Source organism: Dermacentor albipictus, chromosome 7 (assembly GCF_038994185.2).
Source record: "Dermacentor albipictus isolate Rhodes 1998 colony chromosome 7, USDA_Dalb.pri_finalv2, whole genome shotgun sequence".
Classification (NCBI taxonomy): domain Eukaryota; kingdom Metazoa; phylum Arthropoda; class Arachnida; order Ixodida; family Ixodidae; genus Dermacentor; species Dermacentor albipictus.
Window position 1 is genome coordinate 25,141,077 of NC_091827.1, and position 15,103 is coordinate 25,156,179.

The 15,103-nt window shown below is 47.5% G+C and overlaps 1 protein-coding gene across 1 annotated transcript in view; it reads right to left on the reverse strand.

The window, feature by feature from the left end:
* Positions 1-5,435: 5,435 nt before the first annotated feature.
* LOC135919269 (calcium-activated chloride channel regulator 1-like) overlaps positions 5,436-15,103 on the reverse strand; it is a 40,350-nt gene continuing 30,682 nt past the window's right edge. Inside the window, exons 14-15 of the mRNA XM_070521314.1 lie at positions 12,654-12,977; positions 5,436-7,873 (exon numbers count right to left, since the gene is read on the reverse strand). Of these exons, the coding sequence (XP_070377415.1) occupies positions 7,449-7,873; positions 12,654-12,977 (749 nt within the window). The 3' untranslated portion in view covers positions 5,436-7,448. The remainder of the gene's footprint in view (positions 7,874-12,653; positions 12,978-15,103) is intronic.

The following is a 15,103-nucleotide window of genomic DNA, read 5'->3' on the forward strand; positions in this document are numbered from 1 at the left end:
TTGTGACAGAGGACAGGCGCAGAGACGTGGACCCAAGCTGCTTCTTGCCTCAACGCAGCGACACCCGGGTGAGTCGGTGGGGCTAAACATCGCGCGGCGACAACGGTAAGCGATTCTTCAAACTTGCTGAATGCAGTTTGCATTTTCTCGGTATCTTCTAAGACTCTTTTTACGTGCTTCGTGCATATGTATATCGCTTAGCGCATGCAAATACTGTGTCTGCATGGCACTTTCATCTGTTATTTCAGCTGTAGTGGCTTCCCTGGACCTTTTGCTACGTCGGGTATTGTCTGTGACGGAAGCCGCAAAAGGTTGGCGCATGGCCGCGCGCGACATTTCACTGTTACGGCCGTGGGTTCGGATAAGAACGTTACGCTACTTGTCTGCTGTTTTCGGCTGTTCTGTGCACGTTTATTAGGTACCAATCGGCGTGATCTGTAACTGTGCTGGTGCAGTTCAATTGCCGTATGTTTTGCACCGGGTGCTTCGTGAAATCGGCTGTGCATTCGCAAATGTTCCCTACAAAAATGGTGGCGACTGCGCCTGCGGGCTTCCTTGTAGTACATGGTAGAGTATGTAGTGCAAGGTGCGGCTCTGTATAATATCGCGCGAGTGTATATGATATCGCGCGTTTGTATAACACTTTTGCTAGTTATTTGAAGTTATGTGCACTTGTCCCCTCGTTAGTAATGTCTGAATAGTTCGAGCCGTTTCTATAATTAAGTTGTTAACCACGACGAGTATCGGTAGTCGGGACGGTGGCTTCGGACATCCATAGCGGCCATTTTTTGGATGATCATCGGCCTTTGTGGGACGAAGACATTGAGACGCGCGTGTATACTTTCGCCCAACACGGTGCCTGCATCGCTCGCTCTTAATTGTTCGACCGGTTGGTGGGAAGACGTTTAGGAGGCGCAGGCCCTGAAAGTGACCGCGTGCTGGTGGATAAATTAGCATGAACTTCGGCGTGGTTGATATCGTGCTTGTCGGTTGAGCAACTTAAGTCGGGTCGCTGTCCGTCGACCGCGAAGCTGTCCCATGCCCGAATTTACCGATGCCTGGCGAATATATATCATGTCCCCGTGCTGCCTCATGCATCAAGACGGTGAGATCGAGCTTTTGTCCGGGAGCGGAGATGCCTGGCCGGAATCGAAAAAAAGAAAAAAAAAGAAAGTGCAAAAAAAAGAACTGACCGAGCTTTATGGCGGGAAAATCTAGCATCAGTGAGCAAATTTAAGACTTCGAAACATTGAATCTGCGCGACGTGTGGTAGTGTGTATACCGTATACTGGCCTGTTCCCTGTTTATATGGGGAGACTTGTACTCGTGAATAAGGACAGACGTAGCCCCAAGCTTCGAGCTTCAACGCTGTGTGATATGACAAGGCGAAGGCCTTGCATCAAGGGATTGAACTTACCGGTTCCAGGGTTTAAACGTACAGCCGACATTTACTCGGTATCTTCAAATGCACTTGCTAGCATACGTGCTTGATATATACTCTCTTTTTATTGCGATAGCAGTCATATGAACACTTCGGGCGCATTTTCGCCGTCGGCTTCGCCGTGACGTTCCGTTTAAAGTCCAAGGGCGATAACACCGTCGCCGCGCGCCGTATGTGCGAGTGAAAGCCCGCGATGGGAGCCGACGGTCGCGGCTCAGTGTGGCGCGCGCGAGGGAGGAAGCGTAGAGCATGGAGTTTTAACGCGACAGCGTTAAGGAGCTCGTGTCGCAGAAAAACCGGTGGCGTCGGTGTCGGCGGCGTTGGCCGTGAGCGAAAAAAATCCGGAAGGCGATTCATAACTAAAAAACAACTTGCAAGATGGGCTGGGTGGGAATCGCACCAGGGTCTCTGGAGTGTGAGACGGAGACGCTGCCACTAAGCCACGAGTTTTTTTTTTCTTTATTAACACTAAGCCACGAATTCGATGGTTCAGAGTGGGACAAAAGTGCCTCTACTGAATGCGGTAGGAAAGAATGCGAGAGGAAAGTAGGTAGGAATGCGAGAGGAAAGCGGGGAGGGAGGAGGGGGCGGGGGGCGGCTTCGACTCCGCCAGTAACTGCGTACTTTACGCAGCCGCGCGTGCCGTATCTTGAAAGCGATCTGCAGACGGCTCATACCTTTGTGCGTGCTGTGTTCTCGCCATCAATTTACATTGAAGCGATAGACAGCACGAAGGTAACTTCGCTCGCTGCCGCTGCCGCCCTTGCTCGCGCCAGCGTTTTGACGGCGTATCCGGGGTAAGCGAATGTTTCCAAGCTTACGCGGCCGATAAAACTACTATGTTAACCTCGTATAGCTGTGCACTAATTTGCCATCGCAATCGATACTTCACCTTTCGTGCGATACGGCGACAGTATCTTTATTGGAGTGTCCTGGGGAACTTGATAGAGGGGAACCGAAGGCTCCCCAATCAAATTCGGTATAAAAAAAGTGCGATACTGCGACCTTCCTTTTTTAATACCGAATAGCTTTAATTTTTTGGCTCTTGCGGCCGTTTTCGTGTAGATCAGTGATATATACGTCAGCGTGAGCGTCGGTGAGTGAAGGCGGGGAAACGTGACGAGGGAAAGCGCTCGGGCAACTGAGTTAGCGGAAAGGGGCGGCGGTAGGGGGGGGGGGGAGGGGGTAGAGCTATGTCGCTCGATCGTTCGTTCGTCGCTGGAAGGTGAGTGAAAGGGCGCGTGGTGTCTGGCAAGCGAATTGTGGGATCGTGGGAGGGGGGGAGGGAACTGTCACATGCTTGCTTATTTTCGTCAGGGCTATCGTTCGCTTACGCTATCATCGTCGGTAATTCCTGCATAAATTTATTTACCGTTAACAGAATTAAAAAGGAAATAACCCGTTCTACTTGAGAGAGAGAGAGAGAGAGAGAGAGAGAGAGAGAACATTTATTTATCATGAATTTGGTCGACTTCCTCGCAGGGTGGAACCCTTAGTTCAGGGCCGCATTGGCTCGCGCCACTCCGCGTGCCCGCCGGATCAGCCGTCGCTGCTCTTGCGGGTCTGAGCTGGTCAGCGCAGTCTCCCAGGAGGAAGGGGAAGGTGAAGGAATAGGGGAGTAGCCCGGAGGGTGTGGGCACTCCCAGGTGCAATGATATACTGTGGGCTTTGCTCCACAATAGGGACAGTATGAGGGATATTGTGTGGGGTGGAAGAGGTGAAGATGAAAGAGGCAGGGAAATGAATTAGTTTGCAGCTGTCGCCACGCGACGGCATCTTCTCGATTAAGGGAATTGTGTGGTGGAGGGAAGTGGCTCCTGGTATCTCTGTAATATTGTAGAGTTTCAGTGTATTTCAGTGGTTCTGTCGGTGCGTCGTCTGGGTTGGACAGCTCTTCCAATGTTAGATTACTCCTAGAGCTGGGCATCATTTGCATGAGAAATCATCTTGAATATCTTACTAATTAGCGAAGTTTTGCTGTTTACCTTTCAAACGAATTATTTTATGGCGCATATTGGAATTTGCCACCGTCGACTTACGACCATGTCGTCCACATGGCCACAATTAGTACATGACCGGGGTTGTTGGAGAAGTGTGGGAGAGGCCTTTGCCCTGCAATGGGCGTAACCAGGCTGATGATGATGATGATGACTTACGACCGCTGACGGACGGTGACATTGAAAATGACACCCACTGGAATCTCATGACTAATAAAAATCGAGCCCCTCGGTTAACTCTCTTTTTTCTCGTTTATCCACTGGGAACGAATTTTGAGCACGACACCAGTTTCGAGATATCCGTTCCCAATGTTTGCGAGCTAGACGCATTGGTGTTCCAGTAATTCTTGAGCTTCAATGCATAAAAAAGGCGTTTTGGTAAAAAATAGAACAGTGGAACAATGGTGCATTCTTACCACACGTTTGGCAGCGCTTATCTTGAAACTGTAGTTCGCGAATTTGTTCCAAGTGGATGTGCCTTGGGAAATCACTGGCTTCTAGTGTAATTATATTTATACCCCTGTCACACGGGAACGTTTGGTGACACTCGCTGCAAAACGCGCTCGTCCGCGAGTGCGTTCGCCGAACTCCTTCGTTGCCTCAGTATAGCTTCAGTGACAAATAAACTAACAATTAAAGCAGAATTGGTAGTAATTTTAAAGCGCCTTTTTCGTGACTTCAAACGTTATAATCGACGAAAGTGCGCTGTGTACTGTAAATAATAAAGAAAGAGCTCCAATAGACGCTGTGAAGATGGTAGACCAGCGAAGCTGTCGTATCACCCCGTCCGATAAGCCGATGTGACGCAGCGTCGAACGATTGAACAATGTACTACAAGAAATGATTGACAGCAAGTCAATTAAATGCACTGTACATAACTAAAAGGTACAGTGTAAAAGGTGGGTGAAGTGTGCGTGGCTTGCTTTGGGCAGGAACCGCTGCGTCATGCCTAGCCTGACCACGACGCCGTCGGGCATATTGACGTTGTTGTTCCCGTCGCCGTTCATCGCGCCCATGCTGCTCTTCGGGAGTCCAGACTATGAGCGGGCATTTCCATACCGCTGTCAGAACACAAATGAAATCAATTGCCAGGCAGGTTCTCCTTTTACATACGAAAGTGTAGTGACGTCACTCCCAGCTTCGCACGTCACAGTTGCCGCTTCCCGGCAACTGCAGCTTATGCAAACGCCATCTTTGCCGGCAAACGCTTGCGGCGAACGCTACGCGCATCGCACTGTTCGAACGCGCCTTGTCATCTATCACGTGGTTTTTACACTCGTGTTTTTACTTATTGAAACGAATACTGGGGTCTGTCTTGCATGCGTAATTCCAATATGGATAGGCACCTATCGCTTGAATTCGTGGAACGGTTTTCTGTCGACTGTTCTGTCGACGGAGACGAAGGAATCCCGGGATCGGAGTCACACACAGCTTCGCTGCAAAAACTAAGTTGTATTCTCGATCTCAGGCTGTTTACGTGTAATGGCTGCGCAGTGTTTATGTCTGTGTCACGCTGCCTGTGTCGCTGTCGTCGTCTTCGTGGAAGGAAGTAGTGCATCAGTGAATACGTGGTCGGTACGACGAGACCAAAGCGATCATGCGTCGGGCGACTCGATAGTACCGCTTCTCGCCGTTCAATAGGGCGACACGTTCATCGTTGTGGTACAAACATATATATATATATATATATATATATATATATATATATATATATATATATATATATATATATATATATATACGCACCGTTGCGAGTAATTTGAAGTTGCTGGAATTCGAGTTCATGGCGCGCTCATGCCGCGCAGCCTTTCGTCGTGTGCAAGTAAAAGAGGAACGCAGCTCTTGTTCAGCTGTCGAATAAATCGAGTGGAGCGTGACGGTGCGAAAATTTGGCAATTTTTTTTTTGTCGTACAGCCGAGCGGGCTGCACGTCACTCGTTTCTTTGGTACACGACGCGTTATTGTAGATTCAAAATTCAAGACTTTTATTATAGAAGTACATGTAATACAGTGCGTATATGACGTATAAATACTGAAGGAGATCTCAAAGTCGCAAGACTGAGATTGAGACCTCCTATAAAACCATACATCGGACAGCAAAATCTCGGTAAACAGTGGTAAACACAGAAAACTGAGTTAAAAACATGTTCAGTTAAGCAAGAAATAAAATGTATATACGTAAATACAAGAACACTTGCTATGCACATCAAGAAGTGTTTATGAGTTTGACAAAAACTATGAGCGCAAAGCCTTTTTAAACATTTCCAAGGATTTCTTCTTTATACCTACATGCAAGGAATTCCAAAATGATACTGATGCGAGGTTAGCTGTAGGCTTGCCATAGTTAGTCCAGGGTTTAGGTAAGAGAAAGTTATTTAATTCTGCAAAGCGAGTTGATAATACATGAGGAAACTGATCAATGTGTAGCAAACGAATTGAAAGCTTTCCATTCACATATTTATATGTAAGAATGCCGAGAAAGTGTATGTTTAGCCTTTGAACCGATAAAATACCGTGTGAGTAGAGTGAGGAGGACGCACTGGGACATAAAGCTGCTGAAGGTTGTTATTCTTATTGCGTGATCCTGGAGGTGCTGGAAACTGACGAACTTTTCTGCATTTTCTTAGCGCTTGAAAAGTGAGCGCAACCTGGGAGTGTTCCGCCAAGCGGCAAATAAGCGTCGCCGTAACACCCCCCCCTCCCCCAAGTGCTCGCGATCCGTTCTTGTGCTGTTTGCAACAAAATCCGGCATTTCTGCCTCTGTCGCCTTCAATGCTGTGAGGTCGTTTGTTCTGGGACGATCGATACTAATGTTATTGCGGTTGCAATGAATCACTTCGTTTGCAATAAGCTTATTCTAAATGCTGCTTCAAACTATAACACATATTTTTTTTTTTTTGCAAACGATGGGGTACTGAAATAGCAAATATATGTTGTGCATTTTGCCAGTTGCCCTCAGTGCCATCAATTCCAAAGGACGCCTTTTCTTCCTCGTGTAGCAGCGCGCCAGAAAAAAAAAAAGCGAATCTCAATGTGCTGACGCGCACTTGCTCCAAGTGACACTAAATTTGTTCGTGTGACACGGGTATGTGTGGCATTGGATATATAGCACTGGGTTTGCCGGTGTTCGGTGAATCTGTTGATGCCAACTTAGAAGCACTGGGTATATGTGCCGCTAAGTATGCACCGCTCTCCAGTGGAGCTATTTGGTGACAACTTGGGTAACTGGATGTGTGTGTGTGTGTGTGTGCCTCTGCGTATTTGTCGTTTTTCAATGACAAAAAAAAAAGTTTTTAATTTTTTTTCCGGTGCTCGGATTTCGCGCCACGCGAAGGCTTTGCGGCGGCACCGCCAGATGGCGCAGCGTGTGCAGAAAAAGAAAAGATTAAGCTGATGCATACAGAAATGCTACAATGGAAAACACGCGTAATATACAAAGCCACAAGAACGTCTGAATCCACAAGCACGAAGATCAGACAAATCCATGTACTTCCCATCATTCCGATGGTAGGACAACGACTGCAGCGCCAGAGTTCCCTCTAGTAATTTTTGTAGGGTATAACCGCGTGTAGCCGCTCCGTCGCTCTAGCTAGCAGTAGCCGGCCAACTTGACAAAGCGACACTGAGCAACACCGAGGACGGCCGTAAATTTTCTGGAAGACCGATTCCACCATTGCCTCCGAGATCAGTAGTCGCACGCGAGCTTCCCTGCACGCTTCCCGATCTCGGAGGACGCGCTAATTTTTACTACTCGAACCGGTGGGTACAATAACCGCGTGTAGCCGCTCCGTCGCTCTAGCTAGCAGTAGCCAGCCAACTCGACAAAGCGACACTGAGCAACACCGAGGACGGCCGTAAATTTCCTAGAAGACTGACTCCATCATTGCCTCCGAGATCGGTAGTCGCACGCGAGCTTCGCTGCACGCTTCCCGATCTCGGAGGACGCGCTAATTTTTACTACTCGAACCGGTGGGCATAATAACCGCGTGTCGCCGCTTCCGTCGCTCTAGCTAGCAGCAGTCGATCAACTTGGCAAAGCTACGCCGAGTAACCATGGCGACCATCGCTACCGCCGCGAGGCACGGCAGGACGGTGACCAGCAACAGCGTCTCGTTGGGCGACGGGAGCGCCATCGGCGGTGGGCGTCGGAACGTGACTCGAGCGACGTTGGACACCGACGAGCTGACCCCTCGGTCGTTCCACACGGTCACGGCGGCGTACAAGTCCGGCGTCGAAGTTTGGTTACCCGCGCGGTGGAGGAACAGGGCGTCCGGAAGGCGGATTCGCAGCCGCTGCCTCGTACCGACTGGTCCCACCCGGACGTTGCCGTCAATCGAACCGCCGACCTCGGCGGTGACGACGATCCTGAGCGCCGAGCTGAAGTCTCCCACCAGGTCGCCCGGGCGCGAGCTGACCCTCAGCTCCACGTGGGACGCTGCGGCGAGCATAAAAAAAAAAGCGCGTGCGAAAACTGGTACAGAGAGTTCGAGACCAATTGTATACCTGTTTAAGAGGAAAGCTTTAGCTCGGGCCCAAATCCGACGTGGCCTATTCAAATGCATGTAAAACGCAAAAACGTTTTTCTGAGATAACCCCTGGACCGACTTTGTTGAAGTTTGTTGCATTTGAAAGAGAAAATTAAACTCTAGTGACTGTTGGAAGCAGAATCTTGATTTAGGGCATGAATTTTGTTTAAAAAGTTTTCGAAAATTCTCAAGTTTGAAATACATAGAAGCACGAAGTTTACAAATTCATAGCTCTCCATCAAAAACAGATATCGCCGTTCTGTAAAGAGCATCTATAAGATCACTCAAAGCGGACAAATTCGATGTATCAATATGCATATTACGTGAATTTGTTGCGTTTTGCACAAAGGTTCTGCAAAAGCTGTATTTTCATATTACTTATATATTTTTTTTTAGATTCACGTCTAACATAAAAATTTTGTCCGCTTTAGATGTAATATTACATGCTATTCACAGAATTGTGATAGCACTTTTCATTGCTGAGTTACACAGTTGTAAACTTGATAGTTTTGTTTTCTGAAAATGTTCGATTTTTGCCAATGTTTAATAAAAAATTGACGACCGAACTCAACATTTTGAAGCCAACTGTCACTAGATTTTAAGTTTTTTTTCTTTTAAATGCAACAAACCTCTTGACATTTGGTGCAGTGGTTGCCAAGAAAAACGATTTCTCCTTTTGCATGCACTTAGGAGCACCCGAGCTTTAGCTTCCTCTTAATACACGCTGTGAACAAGCACGTGAGCGTGGTGATATTTCCACCCCGTTTACCCTCGCAGGCCTTGAAGCCATCCACTCCATTCATTTAGGGGACCATGACCTTGTTCATTGTTTTGTTTATAACTGCTACTGCACACAGACCTGCCAACACAAGAATATGAAGAAAAAGAAAATGCTACATTCGAAGCCGAAATTAAGTACTTAATTTTGGTGAAATATGCAGAAATTATTTATTCAGAAAGTTGATTGATTACTGAAGATTCGCTGACTATGCACGCTATGCTCAGAAAGACTTTCACGAAATGTGTTAGCAGTTGTTTCGTTACTGAACCCGTTGGTTGTTTATTGAAGTTTGGATTACTGTTTATATAGCGACGCTGTGAACATGCGCTCTGCTCCGTAGTTGCAGGAAGAATGACTTGCATTTTTTTTTGCCTTCTGCAGCGTGGTTCGCACTGTGGTGAACGATAAATCGCTACCAGACTAGTTCAATTTAACAAAACGTTCCCCTCACGTAAACAACACTGCTGAGCAAGGTATTTAATGCACGTTTATACGCTTATTCCTATACCACCTCAGCAATAGGTCTAGGCGAGAACGTCATTATTGAGCCGGATATAGGAACGTACACTGTACCCGCTGACCAACCTAATAATTCAGCATACAAGCTTCACCCATGAAACCGCACTGCACATTGCTGAGTTTGAAGAGACGGAAGCGAGACAGTTTTGACAGCAGGGGGCTTACTGCTTTATTGGACGCATCGTCTGGCGTTCCAGTTACTTAAATTATGCCTTCGCACTGCGAAACACGATTCCGGAATCAGAAAGTCCCGAACCTCGAAAGCAGTTTGCGTATTCAATGACGTCATGGTAATGTGCGAATCGTTTGTCGCATCTACGCAAATTCGCTTCGAGTTAGACAGTGGTGTGTTTGTCAATGCAGCCTTGGGTTGCCACCCACGTACTTGGTATTTCATTTTCCTCCCTTTTTGTCAGGCATGAAAGTGCCTACCTCTCTCTGGAACGCTACGCCTACACACACGTAACTTTATCTACGTACCTACATATGCAGTCTGTGACGGGTACTTTAACACTCCTGGCGCTCTTTGACCACTGGAACCAAAAGCGTCCTAACCTCTCCACGTAGTCTAGTGGCCGGCTTGCGACAGTAGTAGTAGTACGCTTACGGCAGTAGCAGGTCAATGTAATTACGACAGTCAGCACTGGCAGAACAAAGTGACCTTGGCTGTCTACGTCAACAGAAGTTGGTACAGACAGCCGGCAGGTTCCCGGACTGAAGGCTCCGACAACCGCTTTCTCTCTGATTGTTTCAAACAAATAAAGTGTTGCGTTGACGCTGCTTGTCTCACGCTCCATTGTACTGCACGCCGCAAAGGAGAACGAGGTAATAGAGAGCTTTAGTTTAGGGGACGCAAGCGGCTTGCGTACGCAAGAACTAGGGGCCACGCTACTGCGCATGCGCAGACCCCTACGTCTGGCTCTGCGCATGCGCAGTGCCGTCTCCCCTAGTTCCTGCGTACGCAAGCCGCTTGCGTCCCCTACACTAAAACTCTCTAATAGAGAGTTTTAGTTTAGGGGACGCAAGCGGCTTGCGCACGCAAGAACTAGGGGCCATGGCACTGCGCATGCGCATTACTGTCGCTTCTAGTTCTTGCGTGCGCAAGCCGCTTGCGTCCCCTAAACTAAAACTCTCTATTACTAAGAGAGGTCGGCCTGCGGAGGAGTGCGCATCTAGCCTGCTGCTCCTCATCATGATAAGAGGCTGAGGGAGACGTATACGTGGTAGTTTACGATGCAACGGTGCAATGGATTACAGCGAGTATTCACGTGACCTTAAGCGAGCCGAGATAACACGTACACCGTTTCATCACACCGGCTGTGTATAACGACGTGGCGGCCTCGATCGATCACGTCAGTGTTCAGGTGACGTCACATAGGCCACGTTGTTGTCCTGTTCACAGGTTGCACTGTGCTGCTAGAGCTAAGCACGCCGAGGGTAACACGTAGCTTTTCATCATAGCGACTGTACAAGACGGCGACCTTCATGATGACGTCAATGCGTACGCCCGTCCCCGGTATATTGTAAGAGTTGAGCAGGACTGCGGGATGAAAACTTGGGAGGTTTATTTACATTATTTACAGTGAGAGTCAATTAACAGTCCTAAAGTCATTACGGGCCGGCAGCAACTCGGACGCTGCGGCCCGTGGCAAGAAGCTCGAAAGAGATGAATCAAGGAATGTTCTAGGAATGCTCTAGGAATGCTCTAGGAATGTGGTATCCGTGCTTCTGCGCTCCTTAATTAGCTATGGTGCGATTCGATGTGGTCTGGGGAACTCGAAGTAGGCTCAGGAAACGGTCCCGTATCTAACAATATACATAACGTCCAATACGCGGTACGTGCATTTTACACACACTAGATGCTGAAGTAATGCCCTCTAAACTTTCTTTCGCGAACACGCAAACACAAACGGCAAGAACACGGCAGAGCGGCCCAAAGTTTTCTTTAAGGAGAGCAAACATGACACACCCGGCTCTGACACTGTGGGGCTGGTACTCTTTTTTTACCAAGGGAAGACACCTCGTCATATATAGCGGACCGGACACGCCTTCAGATCGCCGTTGTATAGGTGCAACATTGGGAAGCGAGCCGACGTTTTTTTTTCACCTGTTATTGGAGGGTACAGCCTTTACACTGTAAAATAATTTGTAACCATAAGAGTGAGAAGGTGCAAATTTGAATATACCTCCCACCCTTAGGGTGCCGGTTATATAAATAACGACCTAAGGGTGGGAGTTATAGACAAACTTACACCCTTTTTCGCTTTTAAGGGTGTAAATTTTAGTGTACCCAGCACCGGCGCAAGATTATAGCCACTTTATACAGGCAGTCCTCCGACACGCAAGATGTTCAGCAATGGAATAGGCCAGGAGGGCAGCCACAGCACAGACAAGGGGATCCTGAACTGTCGTTTAGAAACTTTCTGCGAGACGTCTTTGTCTGAGCAATCTTAACTTGCCCTATGCTAGTTGCCATTCTCTTTCCCAGTTCACCCCCTTAACATCACCACCAAGTAGGCGGGCCGTAACCTGTTTATTATAAACAAAACGTTCGCAACAACCCGGGAAAGCAGGCAAAGAAAGCGTCAATTTAAATATCCTGTTGCGGAAGGATATGTGAGGATCAATATTTCATACTTCTATTGCACCTACTCGTGCGATCAAAGGCCACCACCTAGCAAGGAAGTGCTTCTTTATTTCAATGGTCATATATATGGGTATCCGATTAATGGAAAGCCTTTTTGATGGTTACCTGTTTCGAACGATTACGAGTGCATTATATTAACGTGTCTGCCTCCGGGCGCGATACGTTGAGAACCGTACGAATGGTGCTGCTGCATCTAACATCGGGGGAAGATGGTGTGTATTTACAAATGGGCTAGCACGCACGACGTGAATTGGACGCACAGAATCAGAGGAAGAAAACAAAAAAGCCGATGTTTCTTTTTTTTTCCTGCTTCTGATGGTGCGCGTTTGATTCACTTTAAGTATCACGTGCCAGTTAGTCCAAAAACAAGTCATACTGAGCTAGCATAGTTGAGTCACAAGTGCGGGCAATGCATCTATGAAAAGCTCCACATAAGGTGGCCAGCCTGAACCGAAAACCGTTATTGATTCATTTCGGTTTCACACGGGGAAAAAGAAAGAAGTGACGTTCGGTTCGGTTCCGGTTCGAGCAAAAATATCGTATTTTTCTTTCTCGGGCCTTTGGTTTTCGATTCAGTTACGGTTCGATACCCTTCTGCTGCCGCCGTGTAGTGAATGCAGGGTGTGGGGAATGTCTGGAAATGAACACTTTCTGGCACGTCAAACAAATGTAGAAGCTTCAATAGCGCCCTGACCACCGACTGGCTATGTGTGCCGTAGCAAGGGCATGTTTTAAAGCTCACCATTAAGCCAGTACAAGTGGGATCCTGGGCAAGTCCAGGCCAAGAAGACTGCGTGGTCACCGTCCTCTTCCACCAAGGCGTTCTCCACTGTCAGGTCCTGGACGGAGCCAGGCGGTATGTCGTACGGGTTGATGTCGACGTTGAGGCGGAAGGATCCTGCTTCGGCGTAGCGGACAAACCCTGGCGCCTCGTCGATAAACACAAATCTCCGTTCGGCCTCTTCGATGTTCCGGTCAACGTAGACGAAGTGGCTGAATGGAATTCCAGTCGCCTGCCCCGCTGTCGGGATCGCAGATGAGCGTCCGACGAAGGTCTTGGAAGAGACTGAAAGAAGAAAAAAAAAATAAAGGACATTCCACACGTTTGTCAATTTCATTCTACATTGTTATCTACACTGTGTCTCAGCGTGTTTCATTCCAAACTGCAACGCAGTGAGAGTAATACCGCGTTTTGCTGTCATAGTAGTCCATTTGCACTGCAGGCTCAAGTGCCATACGCTGTATATTGATTGATTGATTGATTGATTGATTGATTGATTGATTCTTTATTGGTTTATCACATATGCATGTGATGGGAGGCGAAGGGAAAAGCCATTCAAGGATGGCTTGAGGGAGTCCAAGGTATCAAGAGGAGGCTTTAGCTCTGGGCCTAACTCCGATTTCCTTATTCGAATACAATGTGAAACGCAGAAATGCTAAGGAATTTCGGTGCAGCTGAAATAGAAGGCTGGTATCTATAGTGACTGCTCGAAGCAGAATTTTGATGCAGTGTCTCAAATCGCTGTCAAAAAAAAAAAAGAAAGCCAGAGAAATGGTAACAATCGGTCCCATATGGTTGTGCCTAACAAAAAAATCGACCTCTCGGCTTCCTTTGTTCTTGATTGTAAAAAACAAAAAGAAACACAAATTCGTGGCGTGATGCATCAAAAACAGATATTGCCATTCTGCAAATGCCTCGTTTGGAGCATCTGAAGCGGCCAAACGCAGTGAACAAATACACAGTTTACACGAAGCTTTAGCGAAATCTACGTAAGCGGGTTCCACTAAAGTTCTGCTAAGAGAGAGAGAGAGACAGAGAGAGAGAGAGAGAGGCAAAGGGAAAGACAGGGAGGTTAACCAGAGATTATCTTCGGTTGGCTGCCCTGTACAGGGGGAGGGGCAAAGGGATGTAATAGGTGAGAGAGAGAGAAAAGGATAAAAGAAAAAGAACTACACACCTACACACGCATGTACACACGAACTGTTTCTGTGGGCACTGTCACGCAGACCGCAAAGGTGTTCCTAGTGTTACGCAGTGTCACCGTACTGTCCTACGTCACACAGTGTACATTCACAATCTGAAAGTCCCGTGTCTTTTAAGTACCGCAGCAGCGCCTTCATAGCGGATCGCGCTGATGTTCGCGTAGGCCAGTTTCCAAGGATCTTGTTTTCTCTCATTGGGCCAGTTTGTCCAGGGTGGCTGAGAGGGCATATAAGTGATGCAGTATTACATCAATCTTGTCCGTTTTATATGTGTCAATAGGTGCAGTGACAGAATCCTAATATCACTGTTCGTTGCTGAGTTAGATTCTTAAACTGTTTTCTTTATTCAATTATGCAATTTCCCAATGTTTCTGCCTAAACAAATGACGACATAAATGAGACATATTCTTCCTACACTAATTAAACGCTTTCCTTTAATGCAAGAAATCTGATCGAAATTAGGCACGCTAGAGGCTGAGCAAAAGAGTTTCGCCGTTCTCATGCATTTAGATAGGAGCTTCCTCTGAAACATAATTTTTCCGGAATCAAATGTCTAGTTGGTATCGCTTGTGTTTATAGGTCCCAATGCTTTTGAGCGGCACCATTATACGATGTCCCCGGTGGCAACATTGCGTTCCCAGCTGGGCAATGCTCGCGGATATCGCGTCCTCGAACGGATGGCTTAACTTGCGCGAGGTCTTCTCCCGCAGTTCATCAAGGCAGCCAATTCTAGGCACAGTGTAGCAGGTATATAACGAACTCGGATAAAGTGAATTCTTTATATCGAACACGCGAAACTGAACTGACCGATACTCATGTAAAATAACTATCTTCATGGGGAACTGCAAATATGATACGTAGGACTCGGGGCATCTGCTTGTCGCTGTGCGACAAGGTCAACAGTAGCCGATTCGTAGAGTCCACCCGTAAACAGTTTACGGAATAATGGGACACCGCAGACGCGGCGGCATCGCCAGCAGCGCCACCTCGTGGGGCTTTCTTGAACTGCGTCGATTTACTAACGTTCTTGTGTTGCATAACCAACCTCGCAGAATGGGGAAAAAACAGAAATAAATTATCTGTACACTAATTGCAAACGCCCTTACATTATCAGATACGTAGATCATGGCCGTTGTGATTTTGATTCTGTCAGTCAGCGTCGGGTTGTCAATCAACGCCAGATGGCCGCGTAAGCTTTGTCGCGGAGGC